The sequence below is a fragment of the Aedes albopictus genome, chromosome 3, assembly GCF_035046485.1.
Source record: "Aedes albopictus strain Foshan chromosome 3, AalbF5, whole genome shotgun sequence".
Taxonomy (NCBI): domain Eukaryota; kingdom Metazoa; phylum Arthropoda; class Insecta; order Diptera; family Culicidae; genus Aedes; species Aedes albopictus.
In genome coordinates, this window is record NC_085138.1 from 203,067,246 (window position 1) to 203,088,883 (window position 21,638).

At 38.0% G+C, this 21,638-nt stretch overlaps 1 protein-coding gene across 2 annotated transcripts in view; it reads right to left on the bottom strand.

Moving 5' to 3' along the window:
• LOC109404973 (alpha-tocopherol transfer protein) overlaps positions 1–21,099 on the bottom strand; it is a 31,953-nt gene extending 10,854 nt beyond the window's left edge. The window contains exons 1-3 of one of the 2 annotated variants that reach the window (XM_029863391.2): positions 20,858–21,099; positions 5,321–5,493; positions 4,332–4,491 (exon numbers count right to left, since the gene is read on the bottom strand). In XM_029863391.2, the coding sequence (XP_029719251.2) occupies positions 4,332–4,491; positions 5,321–5,411 (251 nt within the window). In that variant the 5' untranslated portion in view covers positions 5,412–5,493; positions 20,858–21,099. Of the gene's footprint in view, positions 1–4,331; positions 4,492–5,320; positions 5,494–20,519; positions 20,827–20,857 lie in introns of those variants that run through there. The other variant, XM_062858617.1, reaches the window with a different exon arrangement.
• Positions 21,100–21,638: the final 539 nt, after the last annotated feature.

A 21,638-nucleotide genomic window follows, 5' to 3' on the forward strand; every position in this document is an offset into this window, starting at 1 on the left:
TGCGCTTGTCGTGACAGACAGCTGTCTCCAATTGTTACCCGACGTCTCCACTAGACAGAAATGTCTTGCCATTTTTCTGGACAGATGTGTGTGACATGACAAAAATGTTCTCTCCCGTTTGCATAGAAAGCAGCGGTGTTGACCATTTATGTTACGTTTTTTCTTTCTGGCAGCAAAATTACAATACATTTTGCCTAGTGGAGCCGTGGGGTTAGATAAACGGAACAGACATAATACCAAATGTAAGTTTTTGCTGTCTTCTTGCTTATGAAGTACGTAGGAGGGTGATCACTTCAGAAGTTGAGATGATTTGGCAGAATTTAGATGGGATCAAGCCATTCGAAATATAATGGCTATGATTGTGATGACTGTTGCTGATGCCACCGAGCAACGCCGAGAAGCCATCATTCAATTATCAGCAATCATATACTTCGGAGATGAACCAGCCTCTGGCTGAATATCTCGATAATAAAGATTATAATAGGGTATGTGTGCCATCAGTAATCTCATGCTCCCATTTTCATCCTATTCGAAAACAAGCGATTACGGCACCGATTGACTCCGTTCTTTTTGTTTTCATGGGTGCTCACTTCTAACAAAAAATACAAAAATAAGAAACAAAACAAACAGCGCTTCAATCCTTTGTTTTTCGTGGGATGAAAATGGGAGCCACATGCTTAGTAAGGGAACCAATACCCTAATAATAATAATCATAAACTTTGCGATCAAACCTTAAAAGCTTTATTTTATAAAGTTTTTTATTTTATTTGTTAATTTACTACTGAATATCAGTTTGACATACACTGTTGCAAAGAATGGAGATCAATTACGGCGGCAGTAACCTAGCGTGGCCCTCGGAAAGGTCTGCTCTTCTCATCCGCACAAATCATTTGTTTGTTCTTCGATGTGACGAGAGTATATGGGTGTTGGCTCATACCCATCTCAGGTTATTTGCGAACCTGACAGCAACGTGTTTGAATAAGGTTTGCCAACATCACATGGCGAATAATGAAGCTCTAGCGTGGAGGAGTCAGCAAAGTGTTCGAGAGGATTTCATCAGTTTCTAAGGGGTGGAGGTCATTACAAATCAACTGATTGGACATAAATACCTAGATAATATGCGAATTGCGAAAATCAACAAAGTAAGTGCTGCATATAAGAAGTAGGGTGCACTAGAGAGACAGGAAGGGAGAATAGCGTCATGTTTCGATACGTATTAACCAAGCTTCTGCACGTTTGGAGCGGAAATTAACGGATTATTGCTGCTTCAATTTTGACATCGCTTCTACTCAAAGTCAAAGGCACTAGCGTGCACTTATGAAACTTGTGGAGTATCAGAACATCTTCTACCTCCTTAGTGCGCTTACTGGAGCAGCTGTAGCCTAAGCTGCACAAAGCTGATATCAATCTTTAACATGAAAGAACAGCAACGTACTATCTTTTCCGGCTTATGCAGCCCAAGTGGCTTTAGTCCAAGCACCTTACATTCGTAAGGTGAGCTTCTCTCTAGGTAACTTTGTAAACCCAGTATTAGCTACCTACCATGATACCTTGTTGGCTCCAAAGTAACTCTACTTCAGTGTCGAGCGTATAGTAGAGCACCATCTTCGTCGGTCTTGGGCGATGTTCCTCCAGTTTCCCGAATGTGTGTAGCCAGCGTGCTTGCGGCCGCCCACGAAATCGCCAAGCTCTATTTGGCCAAATACACCAATTTCAACGCTCACGCCTCGTGACCATACAAAGGATCATCGGAAAAATCAACGTCTTATACAGAGCGAATTTGATCTGCGTTTGCAAGTTACGAGAGAATAGCTGATTACGAAATTCGTTATAGGCCCTATTTACAGCTGTTAAACGCCTTTTCATTTCACAGGAGACGTCATTGTTAAATGTCACAAGTGTAATCACTCTGTAATTGGCGCATTCTAGTCTGTGCCCTTTCTTTTAGTTGGGTATACGCGGCCATCCGACCAACTGGTGGGCAATTCTTCATCCTCCCACATCTGTATAAGAATCTGGAGGATTGCTTGATGCAGCTGCTTGCTTCCGCGCTTATGAAGTGTTCATGGTTCTACTGCTCAACCGCCATCTAGTTATTATTAGCGCATTTGCCTAAAAGTACACGCGGCAAATCCCTGAGGAAAGGAACAGCCGCGTTTTTGCTTCCCTTTTACTCAATTCTTATGGGAGATAACATTGCGGCGTTTCCTCAAGTGCGGTTGTTCCTTTCCAAGAGGATTTGCCGCGTGGAATTTCGTGCAAATGCGCGTTTGGAACATTACAAAGGCCGTGCGGTGTATCATATTCAGCAAACCAGTCAATATGTTAATCATGTGACTGAGTGCACTTTAATTGTTGTATCCCTAGCAACACACATGGTTACAAAACAGTGACGGCAGCGTATGCAAGGGTTGCGCAGTAAGTCATAGTGACTTCTGTGCAACCCTTACATACGCTGCCGTCACTGTTTTGTAACCATGTGTGTTGCTTGGGTTACCATGCAACACAACTTGGAAATGCTCCTTCCATTTGGGTGTCACCATTGTAAAGCATTGTTTTGTCTGTCAGCAAGTTTCCTCTCCGGTCATAGCACATGGCGGACACTGTCGCAGTATTGTGCGCGCACAATTTGCAGTTGTATGACAAACATTCAGTTGAGATTTTTTAATGCACTCTATGAAAAGTTAGTTACAGCATGTTGAACTTTTTTGTGAGAGAAAAAAAAGTGGCTTATCCCAAACATTTTGGCCATCCCCCTTCATGTTGAGAAATGTAACGCAAATAGTTTTATAAAGCAAAATTGTGTTGTGAATAAGCAGTACAATTTAAAAACGTTATGACGCATTTTACGAGAAAGGTGCTATCAACTGCTAATAACTGAAATAATCAAAATTGGTAAGGTGAAATTTATTAAACCTAATACGTATACTAAAATCCATTCGTTATTTTTATTTCAAAATTTGTATAGGTTTATTTCTTCAAATCTTTTAAAATTTCGTATCTCATAAAGCCGAACCAAAACAGGAAACCTTTCTTGCAACTTTGGCGTTTTCATGCTACGAACCAGAAGAATGTTTATTCCATACGATAGTTATATGTTGGGGGATTAGAAGCATAATGGACACCCGGGGCGAAATGGACACCCCTAATTTTCCCGAAACCGTTGACTTTTATGTTAAACTTTTAATGCGTAAGTGTAAAGGAACAAGTCATGGTCCTACTTTTCAAAAGTACCATATATATATTGCTCCAAAATAACCAAAATATCATTGAAATTGAAATATGTTTTTCATATGGTGAAATTCTTATAATTTCGAAGCAGTATCAAATAAGGTATTACGAGTGTAGGGGTGTGTCCACAATAAAAACAAGTGAATTGTTACCTTATCTACATGTATACGAAGATTTAGCAATGGATGAAGTATTATATTTTTGATCACAAGTTATTCAAAATAGCAATTTCAATGTTGTAGTCGATTCGGGGCGAAATGAACACCGGCAATTACGAATGGATGTATGCGCATTGTATATTGTTAGGCGTTTTAGAGAATTTGAAAAAAAAACAATCTGATTATTTTAGCCTAATTTAATTAACTTTGATGTTATGCAAACTCGTCTAAGATGGAGTATTATATCTGTGGCATTGATCTCCGTAGGCAGATTACTTAGCTGATCGATGTAATCAAAGAATTAGCACAGACAAACAGACGTAACTCTTAGAGGAATTTAATCAAAAACTTTTGTCCGGTGTCATTTTCATGAGCACACTGCCACCTGTTGGTAGAACCGCGCGCGACACTGTCGGCCATGATGGATTTTGATTTGACGTTTTGCTAACACGCACACTACTATACAAATTGCCTGGTAATCTTCGTTTACATCATTCAGCGTCGTGTACACTGGCAAACGTCAAAGCGATCGAACACTAGCGCCTCTGGTGGAACAATCGCGCAAATCAAATTAAATTTGAATTGATCGTTAAATGCATGTGCCAAGCTGTTTTGAAGAGTGTTACGTCTGTTTGTCTGTGGAATTAGCATATAATATGCAGGGGTGTTCATTATGCCCCGATGGGTGTCCATTTCGCCCCGTACCTTTCCTGCCAGCTCTAAAAACACACGATTTAAAATTCGTTATTGCTTCACAATAAAGACATTCTACCAGCTATAAATGATTGAAATACGTAGGAAACAAGCTAAAGTTGTAACCCTCCTGATAATATGTTAAGTTTTTCTTCGTTACACAGGTCTAACGTACTCATTTGCTTAGGGTGTCCATTATGCCCCTAACCCCCTATACATAGGTATATAAAGGCTGATCTGTTTACTTACATTGCCTGTAGCACTTGCTGTACTTTCGGCTCCAGTGGATCACGGTTGGCAAATATGTGCGGATTCTTCTGCCGGATCGTAAACCCATGAATAAAAATCTTTTTTGCGTACTCCAGATCTCCTTTGGTTGAGTGGATGTACCGTTGCAGTAGAAGCGGGTCTGTTGGGATGGAGAGAGAGAAAAACGAACGGCATAAGATTATAGCAATTAGATATTAACCCTTGAATGACCCGATATAAGAATGCAAAAAATATTGATTGACAAAAAGAGCTAAATATCTTTGGAAGAGGTCTTAGAACATTAAGCTGGAGAGCAGGATCCTGCCCAGCTGTACCTTATTCATCGAGGAATGTTTTAATGTTGAAACAAATAAGTTTCTTGACCATTGCATAGCTGGGAGCAACAATGACCATAACAAATATGGGATTCTGTATTGGTGAAGTACGAAGTTACGTTTCGTGTAAAATTCAATTTATCTTAGTATACAGCAGGTTTTGCATGTGATGATTTTTTTTCGTATCTGAATTGTGTATGGTGCCCTCTTAAGGGTTAACTGCAATTATTGAATGCTACTTAAATCGTCGGAAGCATACAGTATGCAGTGCAGTCTAGACATGCTATGCAATTCTAGGCACGTTGCGCGATGCATTTGATGCCCGGTGATTCGCATCATGAGCTGAACACTTACTTCTCTTCCGCAATCCGAATGCCACATTTTATCTGATTCTGATGAGGCAGTTATGGACCTTGAAAATGTATTGTGTTTAAGTTATATTTTAAGATGCTGTGACATCGTATACATCCGCTAGATAGTAGTTCTTGTAGGCGCTTGCATACACCCGTGTCACTCGTGAGAATATCCGCACGTGACTACCATAATTCATAACTTTACTTCCCATTTTTTAGTTGAATGACCCTGCTGTACGCTATGTGCTTTGCGTTGAAGAATGTGCTATGATTAATCACGGTCCAAGTAAGTGTTACTTACGGATATTCTGCGGTAGATGCGGTTGCGTTGTAAGCCATTCTTTCAAAGCTGCAGCGCCTTCCTCCCAGTTGGTTGCCTTCTCTATTCCCATCCTGATGGTAGCAGAAGATATGTAGATCGGCTTAGGTTGAATCACCGGCTCCACCTCCGGCTGTTTGATTATTCAAATCACACTGTTGAATAGAATGAATTTTGGGGTACAGTATAATTATTTCACGTTGTCAACAATAATGCATCTTCGGGAACGTTGGGAGCGACTTGGGCATGGAGGTGTGGAATCGAAACTATGCTATCAAATGCTATACTTTAAATGACCAGCCAACAAAAAAAAAACGGATTCACTACGAGCTACTGTCGTATCGATAGTTAACATCAAAGCTGATCTTCCAATGACAACGAGCCAATTATTATGAGATACAATTAAACCGTTTTTATTGGAGATCATTTCTAGATTTTACTCCTATAATTGAACTGTTTTATTGCAGTTTTTCAGCTGGTGTTCAAGGTTAGTCCTATCAGGTGCTGCCGACAGATCAAAATTAGTAGGGGAGACTGAGGAGACTTGATCCCTGGGGAGACTTGTTCCCCCCATATTTTCTCGGAATCAAAAACAGTTTTCTTCTAGCATATTTTTTCCAAAACAACATCTGGACAGACGACAATGTTTTGGGTATAATTGATTTTAATTATGTATTGCATTATTTTTTAATGGCTGATGGTTTGTTTTCAGTCCTTCAAAAATCTTCTAGGCGATTCGGAAAAATCTCAATAACTTTGTGAAAATTGAACTAAATCGTGTCAAAATTTCACAGCACATAGTATAAATAACATACTCTCAAACGTATTTGTCCAAATAAGGCTGTTATATAAATATTTCAAATAATTCAGCTTAGTGTATACATCAGTGACATGGGGAGACTTGATCCCTCGAGGATTACACACACATTATACATGTGAAAAATAAAATTCTATTTGGAAGCCTCTATTTACTCGGAATTCTAGTATATTCAATGATAAAAAGTGTCAGATAATTATTATTTTATTACACACCATTAAAAGGGGGATCAAGTCTCCTCATTTTCAAAATACGGCATATCCTTAACAATTTAAGTAAATCTTATAATTTCAAATACACCGTATTCATCAAAAATGCAAGAAAACTTGAAAAGAAAATGAATAGCAAGCTTCTGAAGTTTTTTTCCCTTTAAAATTATAATGTGCTCAAAAGGGGATCAATTGTGACCCATTTTTGAAAAATACATCATAAGACATGTCTCCATAAAAACTCAGTTTTGAAAACTTTAACAATAATTTAAAGTCCTTCTGTTATGTATAAGCTTGCAATAGATGTTTACCTGCCATTCTGTACGAAAATACGATCTAGTTTTGTGTTTTTTCTTAAAGTTACAGGCAAATTAAGAAAAAGGGATCAAGTCTCCCCAGTCTCCCCTATCTTTCAAGCTGGTTTACCTATACTGCAGTAGCTTAATTTTTGTATGTTGAGCTTAGACAGATTTCGTGTATGGTATTTGGTGGTGCATTTGATTTGCATCCGGATATCCCTTTCGTGGCGAACCAGCACAATTATGTTGTTGAACAATAACAATTTTGCATAATTTTGTATGTTTTGTTGGAAAGTACTAGAGTTCTGAAGAGTCAAAGTTAAGCAATTTCTATGGAGATTTTCCTTTTTTGTGCTCCGTCCCGAAAGAAATAGGTATGCTTTAGAGCCCCTGAATTCTGATGCTGGGCATAGGGGTCATTCAAATATGACGTCCATCATTTAGGGGGGAGGGGGGGTCTGAGAAAGTGTGACACTCCATATGTTAGGTATACGAAAAAGCGTGACAGAGGGGGGAGGGGGTCTAAAATCCCTGAAAAATGATGGACGTCATATTTGAATCGTCCCATATCGCATAGATTTTGATCATTTTCGGCGAAGGGCGATTTCTAACGTTCTTCCGCACTTGGCAAGCCCCGTGCTGAAAAAATCATCTTTTGGAAATTCGTTGTAAACAAACATAACTATAATAATGACAATTAATTGCATTTGTTCAATTCATTTGGTTGAAAATATTTAAATTCCAACGAAAAACGTCTAATTAGCTACGCTATCCAATTTTCTGTGAACCAATCCTTTAACCAAAGACTTGAATGAGAGTGGAACTACGAAATGACTGTCGTCACCATAAGCGGCAAAATAAAAAATAAATAAACTAAAGTACGCAAGTGGCTCGTGGTGCAGAAGCAGGCAAACCACAACAAAGCTTCAAGCAAAGGGGATTAACCGGCGAACGAATATGCCATGCCATGCTCGCCGAACGATGTGGAGGAAGCAATCCAAGAGATGTTTCAGCAGTCTTTCAGCCACTTGACTGACCACGCACCGGTGTGACGACCTTGACATTGGGTTCGGATCGTTTAAATTGATTCGTATTGGCGTATCTCCTGCCTTTGCGATCGTGCACGTGTCACCGTCAAGTGTAAGGGCATCAAGGTTGAGTGTGTCATCATGAACAGGGCAGGAAGTGTTCAAAGTATTATGTTTTTTTATCTACTGTAGGAGTCCAAATTCTGTCTAGAATGTGGACATTCGACATTCAAACTCGTTTTTCAACAAACTGCTTCTTGCATATTTATTTAATCTAATATTTCCTTGTCATAAATCACAACACTAAAAATGCATTAACTAGAACGAAACAAAAACCAGTTAGAATCGATTTTGCAACTTTTCTGCAGTTAATCTGCATCAAATAAACTGATGTCAAAAACCTTCTTTGCATTCTGAATCTGGTTAGCATTAGTAATCACATTTTTTTATAGATCGTCGCCCAATCCCAAAAATTCTACCAAGAATCGATAATGAATTATAAAGCTAACATCGCTGAAATTTGGAACCGAACTGGTACTTCTGCAGTATCGCAACCTCGTAAGAAATTTATCAATAATATTTATTTCTTGCTAGCTGTCCCGGCATACGTCGCACTGCCTGCCTATTGCATATTTTGACATACTTACAGCTCCATAAGGACTTCTCCCGCAAATTAATTTGTATGGCAGCCCCCCTTTCCTGAGAGGAGAGGGGTCTCACACCATGCTAAAAACCTTGACCGGCCCCAAAAAAGCCCTGCGTACAAAATTTCACACAGATCGGTTCAGTTCAGACAAGCACACAGAAATTCATTTTTATATATTTTTTTTTTTTTTGTATTTTTGTTAGAGGTCTGATAACAAAAAGAACGGAGTTAATCGGCACCGTAATCGCTTTATTTTTTTTATAAGATGAATTTGGGAGCATGGCAGGATTACTAATGGCACCGTCACTTTATTTGAATATTTGATTGCTAATTTATTTACCAACTTTTCAATGGCAAAGGCCGGAAATAAGATCCAGTCATGTGTGTACATTGGCTATGGAATATGGAGTGTTTCACCAGTTGGACATGCCAAAAAGTAAACAACATTTTCGAAACAACATCTTTTTATCATTATCTCTTAACCACTGCTTAGTGCTGTGTGACATGCGAGCGAACGACATGAAGGCTGCAACAAAGATCTTATCCACAAAAAATGGTGACCACGAGAAACAACTTTCTGCACTGGTAAAGGTTTCTACCACACTAGTGATCGCAGTAGTGTGGCAATGAAATTTTCAAAATGCCTTTCGATATCTGCGGCCACTACCTACCCACCAAAAAAAAAAGTTAGTTCAGAGAACTAGCGTGTAATTAACTCCCCGACTAGAAGAATCTAACAAAAATATAACATAAATTTAACAAACCATGATATGTATAACTCATTGTGATATAATCATGTTTAACATCTTTGGTGTTTAAAAATATTATAACTCAATTGTATCATATTGTGTTATAAATGCTGTTCAATAACTCATTGTGAATTAATTTAGTTTTGATTCCTTGACATTCAGAACATCATTTTACACAATTGTATCAAAATATGATAGAAACTAGTTTTCTTGAAGCTAAAATTAATATCATATTGTGTTAGAATTTTGATCTGATTATAACAAAATAGGTTATTATTTTGATTAGACCGGTGTACTTTTTGTTACGATTTTAGTTATTTTAACATCATCCTGCATCTAGTTTATAACATAATGAGTTATAGAAAAATTTCATAACATCATAACACAATGTGTTATAAACTTGTTATTTTTTTCTAGTCGGGTCTGAACTGCCGAAAACTAATGCAAGGCTAGACAATGTGTCGGTGTCTAAAAAATCTGACTCTACTCGCTTCGGTAGACAAGGCCTTCCAGAGGGGACAATCATGTGCACTTCCGACGTAGTAAAGTTTTAAACTTGGTGGGTTCCGTGAGGTGTACCATAAGAATTGTGTTTTTGAACTCATAATCTAAAATTGAAATTGAGATGATGACTTCATATGCGTAATTCCATTCTTATTAACTCTCCTTGTTCATCAGGCCAATTTTTTTTCGAAATCGTACACTACGTCAGCAAATGTTTTCAAAATTGTCAATTTTAATTAACAATAGTAAAATGAAATTTCGTAAAACTCCGAATTAATTTAGAATACACATTTCTTTATAATTATTTCAGGTACGTCATGTGGTATTCCAACAAATAACTCTTAAGCAAGGTACACCAGAGATTTTCAGGATTTTCATCGGGAGTTGTACCGAAAATAAAAAAAAAAACTACTACAATTACTTTACAAAAATAATCAGCAAAAACTACTGTCACAAATCTACAGGGTATTGTATTACTTGAAAAAATAAACTAGAAAATGTATCATTATCAGTGAATTTCATTTGCAAAAATCATGGAATTCAGGAAATTTTTCATTTTTCAACCACTTAACCTAATTTACAGCTCTCTGTCTACTAGGGCACTGCGTGAGCGATTCCAATTGGCAGTTGATGCACTTACACTTTGTATAGCGCCAACGCCTAAATGTATTCTTTTCTAATTCTACTATATCGAACTGGTTGCCTTTGCGCTGCTGTCACTTTCTACCTTGTCTATGGTAGAATGATAAGCATGAGAATATTGATTTGTGGCATGTGTGGCTCTTGCTCTTTTTCCAGTTCGATTGGGGGTCCATTATGAGTTGCCGTTAGCCGATACCCAAGTTTCAGAGTCCCTAACGGACTCAAAAGATGGTCAGCCACTCTCGGGAAGAAGAACAACTGACAAAAAATTGCAAGTGCCGGGGCTGGTATTGAACCCATGACCATCCACTATGAAGTGAACGTGTGACTACTACGCCACAGGCTCCGGCCAAGTAATTTTTAATAGCAAATTTTTTTTTTGTGAAAAATATGTACAAAAAAGTGCTGTCTATCCCCGATGGTTTGACCCAGGGTTGTTAGCCATAATCAACGAATGCCGTTGAAGTAATATTTAATATAACAAATCAACGTCAACGCTGGTGCATTGATTTTCTTGGCAATCAACGTTAACGCTAACGGGTTGCGTTGAATCAACGTCAACGTTGATTTAATCGTTGAAATCGCTGTAAATTTTGTTCAGCGGCCCACATAGTCGATTCGGTAAACTCGCGGGTATTCCGCACGACCATGCTGTGGGAAAATTTTTGAGGGTTTCCATATCTCAGTAGTTGGTGAACCAAATTTCAATCTTTTTTCGTTATCGGAATCCTGGACTATCCTAGAAAGTTGTAGTGAAAGCCGATTGAAATTTCATGCAGTGAGTTTTCTCGGAACCTCGACAAGATAGCAACATTCTGGCTCCGGCAAAGTTGTTCAGAACAAAAATCACATCCTGGTGATGGATTTTATAGTTCCGAATTTCCCCACCACTTCGCGCTAGTGTACATATTTACTTCCGGGACGGCTTTGGTGAGATATATCACAAGATTGAAGCCAGATAGGAAGGTACGATTTTATGCAAAGTTGTTCTGGACTACGAGTACTTCTAGGTTATGAAGAACATAGTTCCGAATTTCACCACCACGTGACGCTTAGTGTACATAGTTACTTCCGGCACGGATTTGCACGAGATTCTATCTGGCTTCAAGCTTGTGATATATCTCACCAAAGTTGTACCGGAAGTAAATATGTACACTTGCGCTACGTGGTGGAGTAATTCATGCTCTTCATGACCTGGAAGTACTCGATCGTCCTGAACTCCTGAACAACTTTGCCGAAGATCGGTCCTTCTTATCTGGATTTTTTTTTCCTTTTAAACCATAGGGGGGAAATCTGCTCAACAGACACCCAAACAGGAAGGTTAGGGTAGTGTGGGGTTAAGGGCGTCTTCTACAACAATAAAAAAAGTAAAAGCCAGGACTACTCTCTCCTCGACCCACTAAAACACATTCCTATGGTCGCCAAACCCTTCGTCTCTCCGGAACCACCAATAAGGCATTGCTTCAGAGAGGGACTAGTGCACATCGCACCCTCAAGGTTAGCTGCGTAGCCTGCAGCAACGAACATCGATGACTCGCTTTGGAGAGTTCATGCTGGCGCTTAGCCAGTTTCCCGAGTGGTTCTCACCACTCCCTTTGTCCTCGGAAGACGGGCAGGGTCAACCCCGCCCGCTTCCAACTGCTTAGCAGACATCAAGAAATGATGCCCACGTGCAACTCGATCTGACCTGCCCGCAAAGGAAGGCTATCCCTTCTGGATTTAGTACAGTCCAGATTCGCTGGTTGGGTCACGACTGCGCCCCAATTAGCGAATCGTGTTCGTTCGTTGGGGCAACTGACAACTGATCAAAATGCTCTAGACACACGCAAGTGACGAGAAATACGTCACGGAACACTCACATACTTGCGTAAACGTTCTGTATACAGGAGCTGTGATGCGACGGCGGTCAGACGTCAAACTCGTTTTGACATCTATTTTGACATTGACAGTGCTTTTTAGTTGGGTTTTGCCCCAACCAGTGAACATTCAACCATCGAGACAGCCCATCTAACGAGCTCTCAACGAACGAATCGTCACTGTAGTATGATATAACCCACCAAAGCCGTACCAGACGTAACTATGTATACAGGCGCCACGTAGTGGTGAAATTCGAAAGTATGCTTTCGATGACCTGGAATGTGAAATTCTTTTAAAAAAAAAGGCAAACAGACGTATCACTTGGAACAAATTGCGATAAAAAGCATCGTCACGAAAACATAATCGCCCAATGCTAACCAGGCTGTGCTACGCAAACCACTCAGTATCAGTAGGTCGGCTCCAGAGGCACGTTCTCCTCCATTTGGGAAATTTGTGCCATGCGAGCGCCGTGACCGAGCGATTTGCGAAGGAGTGAGTAGAGTGAGACGTCTATTTGTCTGTGGACAAACTGTATGGTAAATTTCTGAAAGAACTCTCATCAGTTTATAGAAGACATTACCACTACGTAGACAAAAAACCGTCGGACGGGTTTCAATCATGTGTCACTGGGGGAAATGTTAAAGAAGATTATGAAGAAACCCTAAGTAAGTGGTAATTGGGTTCATTATGAAATATTTGAGGAAGAATTGTTTCAGCTTTTTCTATGTCTGCTTAGTTATAAACTATGGTTGAAAGAAATATTAGCTTGTTTTTTCGATGACAGTTACAATAAAAAAAAATCAATACAGCTTCAATTTCACAGTCAATTTCAGTGCATGCAACTTTCTGTTTGGAACTAAAAAAATACTACATACATGAGTTTAAAAAACATATATATGCAATTCAGTATCATAATTTATGTTTTATATAACTAATTTTGGTATCATAATGGCCATTTTTCCGAATTGGCACATTATGCAACTGAAATGAGTTGCATAATGAAAAATAGTTGTATAATGTTCATAATGCAACTCATTTGAGTTGCATTATGAACATTATGCAACTCAAATGGGTTGCATTATGAAAAAATCATTGCATAAAATTTTGTTTGGTACTCTTTGCAAAACTTGATTTTTTCAGCACTCTTTGTATTTATCCAACTCGGCAAGCCTCGTTGGATAAATGTACGACTCGTGCTGAAAAATCCACTTTTTGCAACTCGTTACATAAATAACTATTAATGCATCTAAAATATAACTCTTTATATGCCAATATTATTATTGCTGACAAGTAGAGTGTTAAGTATCTCTGTAATCCAACACCCAATAATGATCTACATTCAGCACAACACATGACACCTTATTATTAAAAGGGGAATACCCTATCCCAACAATCAATGTGGATGTTGCCAGCTTGTGGATAGGCCAATTACAAATTGACCGTTGTGAACCTACAACACACATTTAGAATGAATGGAAAAAACCAAGCATCAATTAATTATCGCCGGTTTGCAATTTCACTGATTCTGATTAATCACGGCAGGTGAGTAGAATCCATAGCGTGCACGCAGTAGATCAAGCTCTAGATGAGTCAAACTTGCTTTTCTATAGGTGCACGAGTAAACGCGATCGCGATTGAGATAATTGCAAACTTGATGAAGGGGTAATGCGCAGTTGAACTGGCGCCTCTGGGATTATCTTGTGCTTCTAGGGTAAACATAATATAAAAATTGAGCAGGTAATGATTCATTTTTGGAAAAGCGTTTATTATTTTCGATTAAGAAGAAAAAGATGAATGAATATCATCAATACTAAAATAAGAAATACAGAAAATGGAACAGCTTTCTTGTATACATTTATTCCGATAAACAGGAACTGATGCGGAACACTGTAAAAACTGCATATTTTACTCTGTTTTCAACTTGTTCTGCACTCATTGGATGAATATTGCTAGTGTTTAAACTGAGTCCAACCGTTCACATGAAAATTAGTTCTACGGGCTCCAACAGAAATTTCGGTCAAGCAATATTCACCCCCGTATTATATGTAGCATGTACATAACGCAAAAAACAGTGATTCCTTATACGATCACGATACCTCGAGGAGGATCTGCAGGTAATTGAAGTATGTATTCGAATGAAAAGTGATAATGATAATCTCTGGTAATGTTGAGGAAAATGGCGCCAAAGTTGGTAGAATGCGGGGAACTGGAAATGCTGAAAGAATGCCGGACATCTCTGCCACAGATCTGGTTGGTACAAGACAACTTCTTGTTTCTCGGATCTCAGCGATTAAGATGGGCATGGATGAATATTAAATAGTGGCATGACAGAAAATGGAATAGATCTTTAGCGAAGGATCACGAGAGAGAGCGAGACAAGACAACATGACGGAAAACTTCTGCAATTCTGTTTAAAACCTTAAAAGTTATATTTTTTTTTAATTTTGCAAAAAAATGGTAAACATTTGATTTTAAAATATTTTTAACACAGTCAATTTTAGCGTTTAGTTTATTCTACAAAGTTGGACGCATTGTTGAAGTGAGTAATTTCGCCGAAGCATTGCCCTAAACATTCGCATTTCAGAGTTATTTCAATTTTAAATTTTTCATGATTTTTCTTAAAATAACAGTTTTTGAATAACTTTTCAATAGTTATATAAAATAGCATACATTTCACAGAAATCAGATTTCAAGTTATTTCTGAGCTGTAGTTGAAATTTCAGGGCAATCGGTGCTCTAGAAGCCAAGATAGATCCCTTCAAACTTGACCATTTTGTATGAAAAGGAATTGTCACTATTGGGACATTACTCAAACGTAAAGAAAAATAAGATCAATGTGCCATTTTGTGTACCATTTCTCTCACATTTTTTTTGCAGTGGTTAGACTATTCTAAAAATTTTACCGCGTTGTCCAGTTTTTTTTGTTGATTATTTTGACATGAATGCCATACTCAGCCCGATACTAGATAGGACTACATTCCAAACGAAAAGAGGTTGTTTTTGGGTTTGACGCAATCGTCATTCGCGCGTGATGTTTCGACATAACACATAGAATACTTTTTTTCCTCTTGTATCGCCGACTACCAAACGTAGTTTTTCAACACGGGAAACAGAGGAATACATGGCTCTCAGCTTCTTTTTTGCCAAGGGTACGGTGCGAATGATACAGGCTTTTGAGGTACGTGAACAAAATTTTATGACGGTGTTAAAGAAAAAATGCGCAGCATTTGAATTCGGGAGAAATGCAGTATGACATGTAAATGTCTGAACCAACGATAATTCGAATCGTTCGGTTAGACTTGGACTAACTTATTTTCTACATTTTTGTATCATATTTGTGATGTGAGAAGGGTTGTATAACTTAAGATGCTGGTATACAGGGTCAAATAGGTATTTAAGAGGAAACAAACCATCATCGTTTAGCAAAAACTCAAAAGCAGTTTACTTGCTGAAATCTCAACCAATGTTGACACAGATTTATCACTGCACTGTAGTAACCACCTGGATAACAGTGAAACCATTTTCATCGACGGTTTTGTGATTTACAGCAAGAAAACTGCTTTTGAATAATTGAAGATTGCTGATGACTGAATGATGGTTATTTGATCCTAATCATACATCAGCAATCATCAACTATTAAAAGGCAGTTTTTTCGCTCAAATTTATAACGCCTCTAATGAAAATTATTTCACTGTTATCTAAATGGTAAATAGCAGTGAATATAATATAATATAATTAAGGATATAGAACTTTGCTGTCTTTTGTAAAAATGTTGGATATTAAATGCATTAAAACTGTTCGGAACAAAGTTAATGTGAAAAATCAATGTATAAAATGTTACCGAAAGACAACTTTTTTTTTCGGGTGTCACCCTAATGTTTTTCTTTGAAAAATAGTAGTTTGCTCGGTAAAGTTGTTCAGAATTCTCAACTTTGTAGAACATTTCATTGCTCTATATAGAAACAATGAAAAGTTGACATTCTTCTCTTAAGAACCATTTGAACCACCCTAATTTCACATAATTAAAAAAAAAAATGTTCCCAAAAATTTAAAAAAAAATTCCAGAAGACAGCATCTTTCTAAAACTAATAATTAAGGCGAAAATATTTTTTCCAGTTAAACATAACGGTTGGGTGATGAACCGGCGAATGTCAAATTTCAACAAAACTTTTGAAGGGACAAAACGTCGAAAGGACAAACGTCGAAAAGTGAAAGAATGGGATTCCTTCAAAATAAAAAGAACTCGCTATAGTTATGCCTAGATTACTCGTCCGACGTTTCACCCTTTCAACGTTATGTGCCTTTCGACGTTATGGTATTCGACGTTTCGTCCCTAAGCCAACCAAAATTGTATACTTCTATCAGCTTGGCAGCAATAACTTTTTCGATTCACCTATTCATGTGTATAATGACTAATATAATGAACTTTGGAAAACGGTTGACTTAAGGTGAAACGTCAACAAATCCCATTGCAACTTTGCATACAAACTTTAGAGGCACAAATCTGACGAACGAGGCCTCGAACCAAGCCGCACTTGTTTATCCTGGCTTTGCTCACTTGCAAAAAGAGGCAGCTTTTCCAAATCGAGCGCATTTGTTTACGAATTTTCAAGATTGATGCTCTTGAAAACGTGAGTAGGGGTCCAAGTCGGGCATTGTGGCAGCCATATTGGTATTCTCTGAAGTTTCTCCTTAATTTGATATTATCAATAAGAAAATTTCAATTTAATGCCGGCTATTTGGTTGTTTTCCTTTGAAACATAAATATGTTCAAGTCAATTAGAGGGAATTTAAATGAACTATAATTACTATCTCAAATTTTGAAACGATGATGAAGTTTTGGATAAATTTGTGTATTTATGTATTAGAAAAATTATCTAATCGTAATTTTCTTTCGTGAAAAGAATTTTAAGTTAAGTCAATTTTTTTTAATAGAACATTATATAAGTCATAAATGATCAAAATTTCATTGCATTCGGTTCATTGAATGCGGAGATATAACAGCTCAACGTTGGCCATCTTTTCCAAATTTTGACCACTGATACACAACTAGTTGATGAACTTACTGTCAAAATTTGAGAATATTTGATGCCCTTTCCAAAAAGTTACAGCTAGTTGAACATTTTTTGAAAAGTGAAAATTTTACCTGTCCTAGTTATTTTGAGTATCCCCTGTACCTAGAAGTGACAGTGAAATTTTATTATTTTTTTCATAAGTGAAGATAGCATGTTAGGGGTAGTATCAGTTTTTTGGCTATACACCGATACTTTTTTTTGCAAGGGTCTGGTTTTTCCATAACTCAGTCAATTTTGAACCGATTCTTATTAAATTTGTAGGCACCATTTCTTCTAAAGACAGTAACATGTCATTTACAGTATTTTTGTGTGTTAATTTTCTTTTTTGATCATGAAAAATTGAACTTACAATTACAAGCTTATTTTTTTCGAATGAGTGTAATCAGATTTGTAGCTTTGAATTCGCCCTGTTATGCTTATCCTTTGATTCATTCGAAGAAGGTATTCTGCTTGGATGGTTCAAAAAGTCGGTACAAAAAGCTTAGTTTGTTCAAAGAAGTTGGCTGATAGATAGACAAGAAACCTACTTTTGAAAGTATTAGCCCTAGTCGTGCATTGGAGTCATTATGACCAGACAGTCATACTGAGTGTGTACAACGTAAGTGCGGTGAGCGTCAACTAATAAACGAAGAAGGTTAGTTTTGTGATCAATTCGCCTACATCGATGCAGACGCTTGCTGAGTACCCTATGTGAATGTGGTGTACTGATGTCCTTCAAGAAAGTTGTAAGAAATAGCTCGTCATTATGAGAAAACTTGTCGAACAAACTTTTGTTCTATCTGCTCCATATTGAAAAATATTGGTCATTTCTATAGGATAAAATATATGTTTTTTTTTGAGGACAATAAAGTTCAATATTCAATATTTTTTGAGTTTTTTTTTTATTTCAGTTACGAACTAACATAGTTTATAGCTAACATTTCAATGTTAAGGAAGCTAGCCTCGGTAAATGTTACAAAACAGAGAGAGAGAGGAGAGAGAGAGAGAGAGAGAGAGAAGAGAAGAGAGAGAGAGAGAGAGAGAGAGAGAGAGAGAGAGAGAGAGAGAGAGAGAGAGAGAGAGAGAGAGAGAGAGAGAGAGAGAGAGAGAGAGAGAGAGAGAGAGAGAGAGAGAGAGAGAGAGAGAGAGAGAGAGAGAGAGAGAGAGAGAGAGAGAGAGAGAGAGAGAGAGAGAGAGAGAGAGAGAGAGAGAGAGAGAGAGAGAGAGAGAGAGGAGAGAGAGAGAGAGAGAGAAGAGGAGGCAGCTTGCCCCCTCTTTCCATCCCGCTCTTTCTCGTGTATGTTTAGGAGAGTGAGCAAGAAAAGAGAAAAAGCTGGCTCCGCTAATGGTTACAAACCATTTTTTTAAATATCTTTTGAAATATCAAAGCTACAATGTTGCCGTCTTCAGAAATAAATACCTATTTTTTGGTCATATTGAATAACTTGGTAGAACATTTGAAAATTCTTGAATGTCGGGAAAAAGTTACAACAAATAACTGATTTCAAGGAGTCATTCACAAATTATGGCCCATGTCTCTAGAAATTGCGCAGTTGAAACAAAAGTTCGTCGGCAATGACATTTTCTACAACTTTGATGTAGACATAAACGCGCTATATTTACTTCTTAAAAAAATCTATCTCACTTCTAAGATGGATTAATAACATTAGTGATATTTCCCGAAGAAAGAACCTGATATACCAAACAACTTATTTTAAGACACTCTCCCTCTAAAATCAATTTTTCAAGCCCAATATAATTTCGAACACGAAATTGCGCCTTTGGAAATAGTGTGCAACGTGAGAAGTTCATAAAATGGAATTACAAGTTAATATCCGATTTATCAAGTTTACCCCGGTTCAAATCATATAACCACAGACAAACAGACATCTCACTCTACTTACTCCCCATCGTTTCCTTTTTTAACGGATAATTTAAATCTCTCACTCACGGCGCCAGCATCGTTTTCGCTCCAGTTTGACGTTTGACCACTACCGCCATCTACTCAGTGAGCTTGCGAATCACAGCGTGATTAGCATTGGGAGATTATGTTTTCGTGACGATGATTTTAGTCGCATTTTGTTCCGAGTGATACGTCTGTTTATCTGTGATATAACTATTATTTAAAATTCCACAAGGATCACTGAGAAAACAAAACTTAACACATTAATTTTAGAGTTGCTTGTGCAGCCGTTCTAATACCGATTACCAAGGCTTGGCTTAAATACCAAGTTAAGCACAACTCCACCGAAGTACTGTCAATTTTTTCCGAAAGTTTAGTAAACATTACCGAAGATTCGGCAGATTTTATCGAATCTTTGTTAATTTCTTGCGAAAATCCGTTAATGGTTTTCTGTGCATTTTAGAGTGAGAACTTTCGTAACAGCCAGTCACAGACAAACAGACGTCTCACTCTATCCACTTCCCATCGTTTGCCTTTTTAACGAACTATTCAATTATTCCATAGTACGCAAATCTCTCGCTTATGGCGCTCGCATCGTTTTGGCTCCTGTTTGACGTTTGCTTACTACCGCCATCTATTCAGTGGGTTTGCGAAACACAGCGTAATTAACATTGGGTGATTATGCTTTTGAGACGATGACTTTAATCGTACTTTGTTCCAAGTGATACGTTTGTTTGTCTGTGAGTCAGTGCTTGTCGCTCAGTTTATGTTTGGAGTCCCATTCACAAGATGTGCCTGACCCTCCAAATACTAAATCCGGTACTACAGGGTAATATTTCATCCTACTCAAAACATTGAGTAATGATTCGTTGAAAAACCACATTCAAAGTCCATATATAAATCTGTATCAAATGCATAAATAAATGTATCTGTAAACCCAAAACATTTTTATTCACACAATCTTCATGAATGTTCTAAACGAAGGATTGTGACGGTGTTTATGTTGTTTCTTATTTTTTATTTTTTTACAAGTAATCACTTATGGACACAAAAAGAACGAAATTATTAAGGAAATTATTCGATGTCGTAATCATTTTGTTTTTTTAATACCTAATATGAACTTAGAAACGTGAGGTTACGAATGGGCACTGTGATCCTAAATATCATGCCCTCAGCACAGACAAACAGACGTCTCACTCTATCCACTTCCCATCGTTTGCCTTTTTAACGGACCATTCAAATATTCCGTAGTACGCAAATCTCTCGCTCATGGCGCTAGCATCGTTTTGGCTCCTGTTTGACGTTTGCTCACTACCGCCATCTATTCAGTGGGTTTGCGAAACACAGCGTAGTTGGGCGATTATGCTTTTGCGACGATGACTTTAATCGCACTTTGTTCCAAGTGATACGTCTGTTTGTCTGTGCCCTCAGCATCAACTTCAGCACATAAATGACACTATTTCTACAACCAACCTTCCACAAAAACCCCATTCATCATTGTTTTACTTCAATGTAACAACGGTCAACATTGTAGTGTTGATTGACTAACTTGGAAACATGTCACATAATTTCTTCAGTATTCACAGCGTTTGTCTTGCCAATTTGATCTGCTTTGGCAATGTGCCCGCCCGTAGTATAGCCTGAGAGCATGTCTTCAGAGTTGCGCGCGCTGGTCGACATGATATTACACATTTTTCACCAGTTTCGCTCCATCCAACCGACCAAGTCGCTTTAGGTCGGTTTTTGAAATCACGCATGCCGATTGCAGCTCCGGTTTTCTTAATTTGATCCATAAAGATAGCGATACATACATGGTCTACAGATGGTCACTAGAGCACGGTATCACTTCTCACAATAGCTAGGAGCTTGGACAATGCACTTGATGTTCACACTAGGCGACACTAGTCACTGCCAGCTGACCACACCGCGGAAACCCCTTTTTCTGATGTGCTGACACGCGAGACAAGAAGTGAATTAAAAAACCGCCGACACTGCGTTGTTAACTCTGCGACAGCAAACAACGGTGTGCAAAGCAAAACAGCTAAACTATACAATATAAGTGGGAGATACATTCCTCGCGATACTAAAAAATCTCAACGCCACCGCGCGCTGCTTTATTGCATTGCTGCTGCTGGTATAAACTCTGAAAGCGCTCAAAACGAACCTATGGAAGGTTGTTGTACTTACATGATGCTGACGCTAGGGGGAACGAACGGAGCAAAAATAAGGAAGCTGGAAAAACTACAACTTGTCTTGAAAAATCGAATGCATCTCGTGCAAGGAGCAGGACTGCATAGGCTGGTTGTTCGTTCATTAGGGTGATACATTAAGATGGAATAATCAATTTAGGTAGCCCAAGTTCCCCGTGACGATTTAACATACAAAATCTTCTTCGGTTTCAAATATTTTCCCCGGATGTATTGTTGAGATGTCCTTAACTCTTTGCATTACTTTTCTATCAGAATTTTATTGAATCAATTTATTTAAATAAAAAAATTAAAAAAAAATCACACTTTCATTATACATCTATGATCTATTGGCATTACCACTGTTAGCAGGACTGGCAGATTTTGTTTTCGAAAGGCGTTCCAG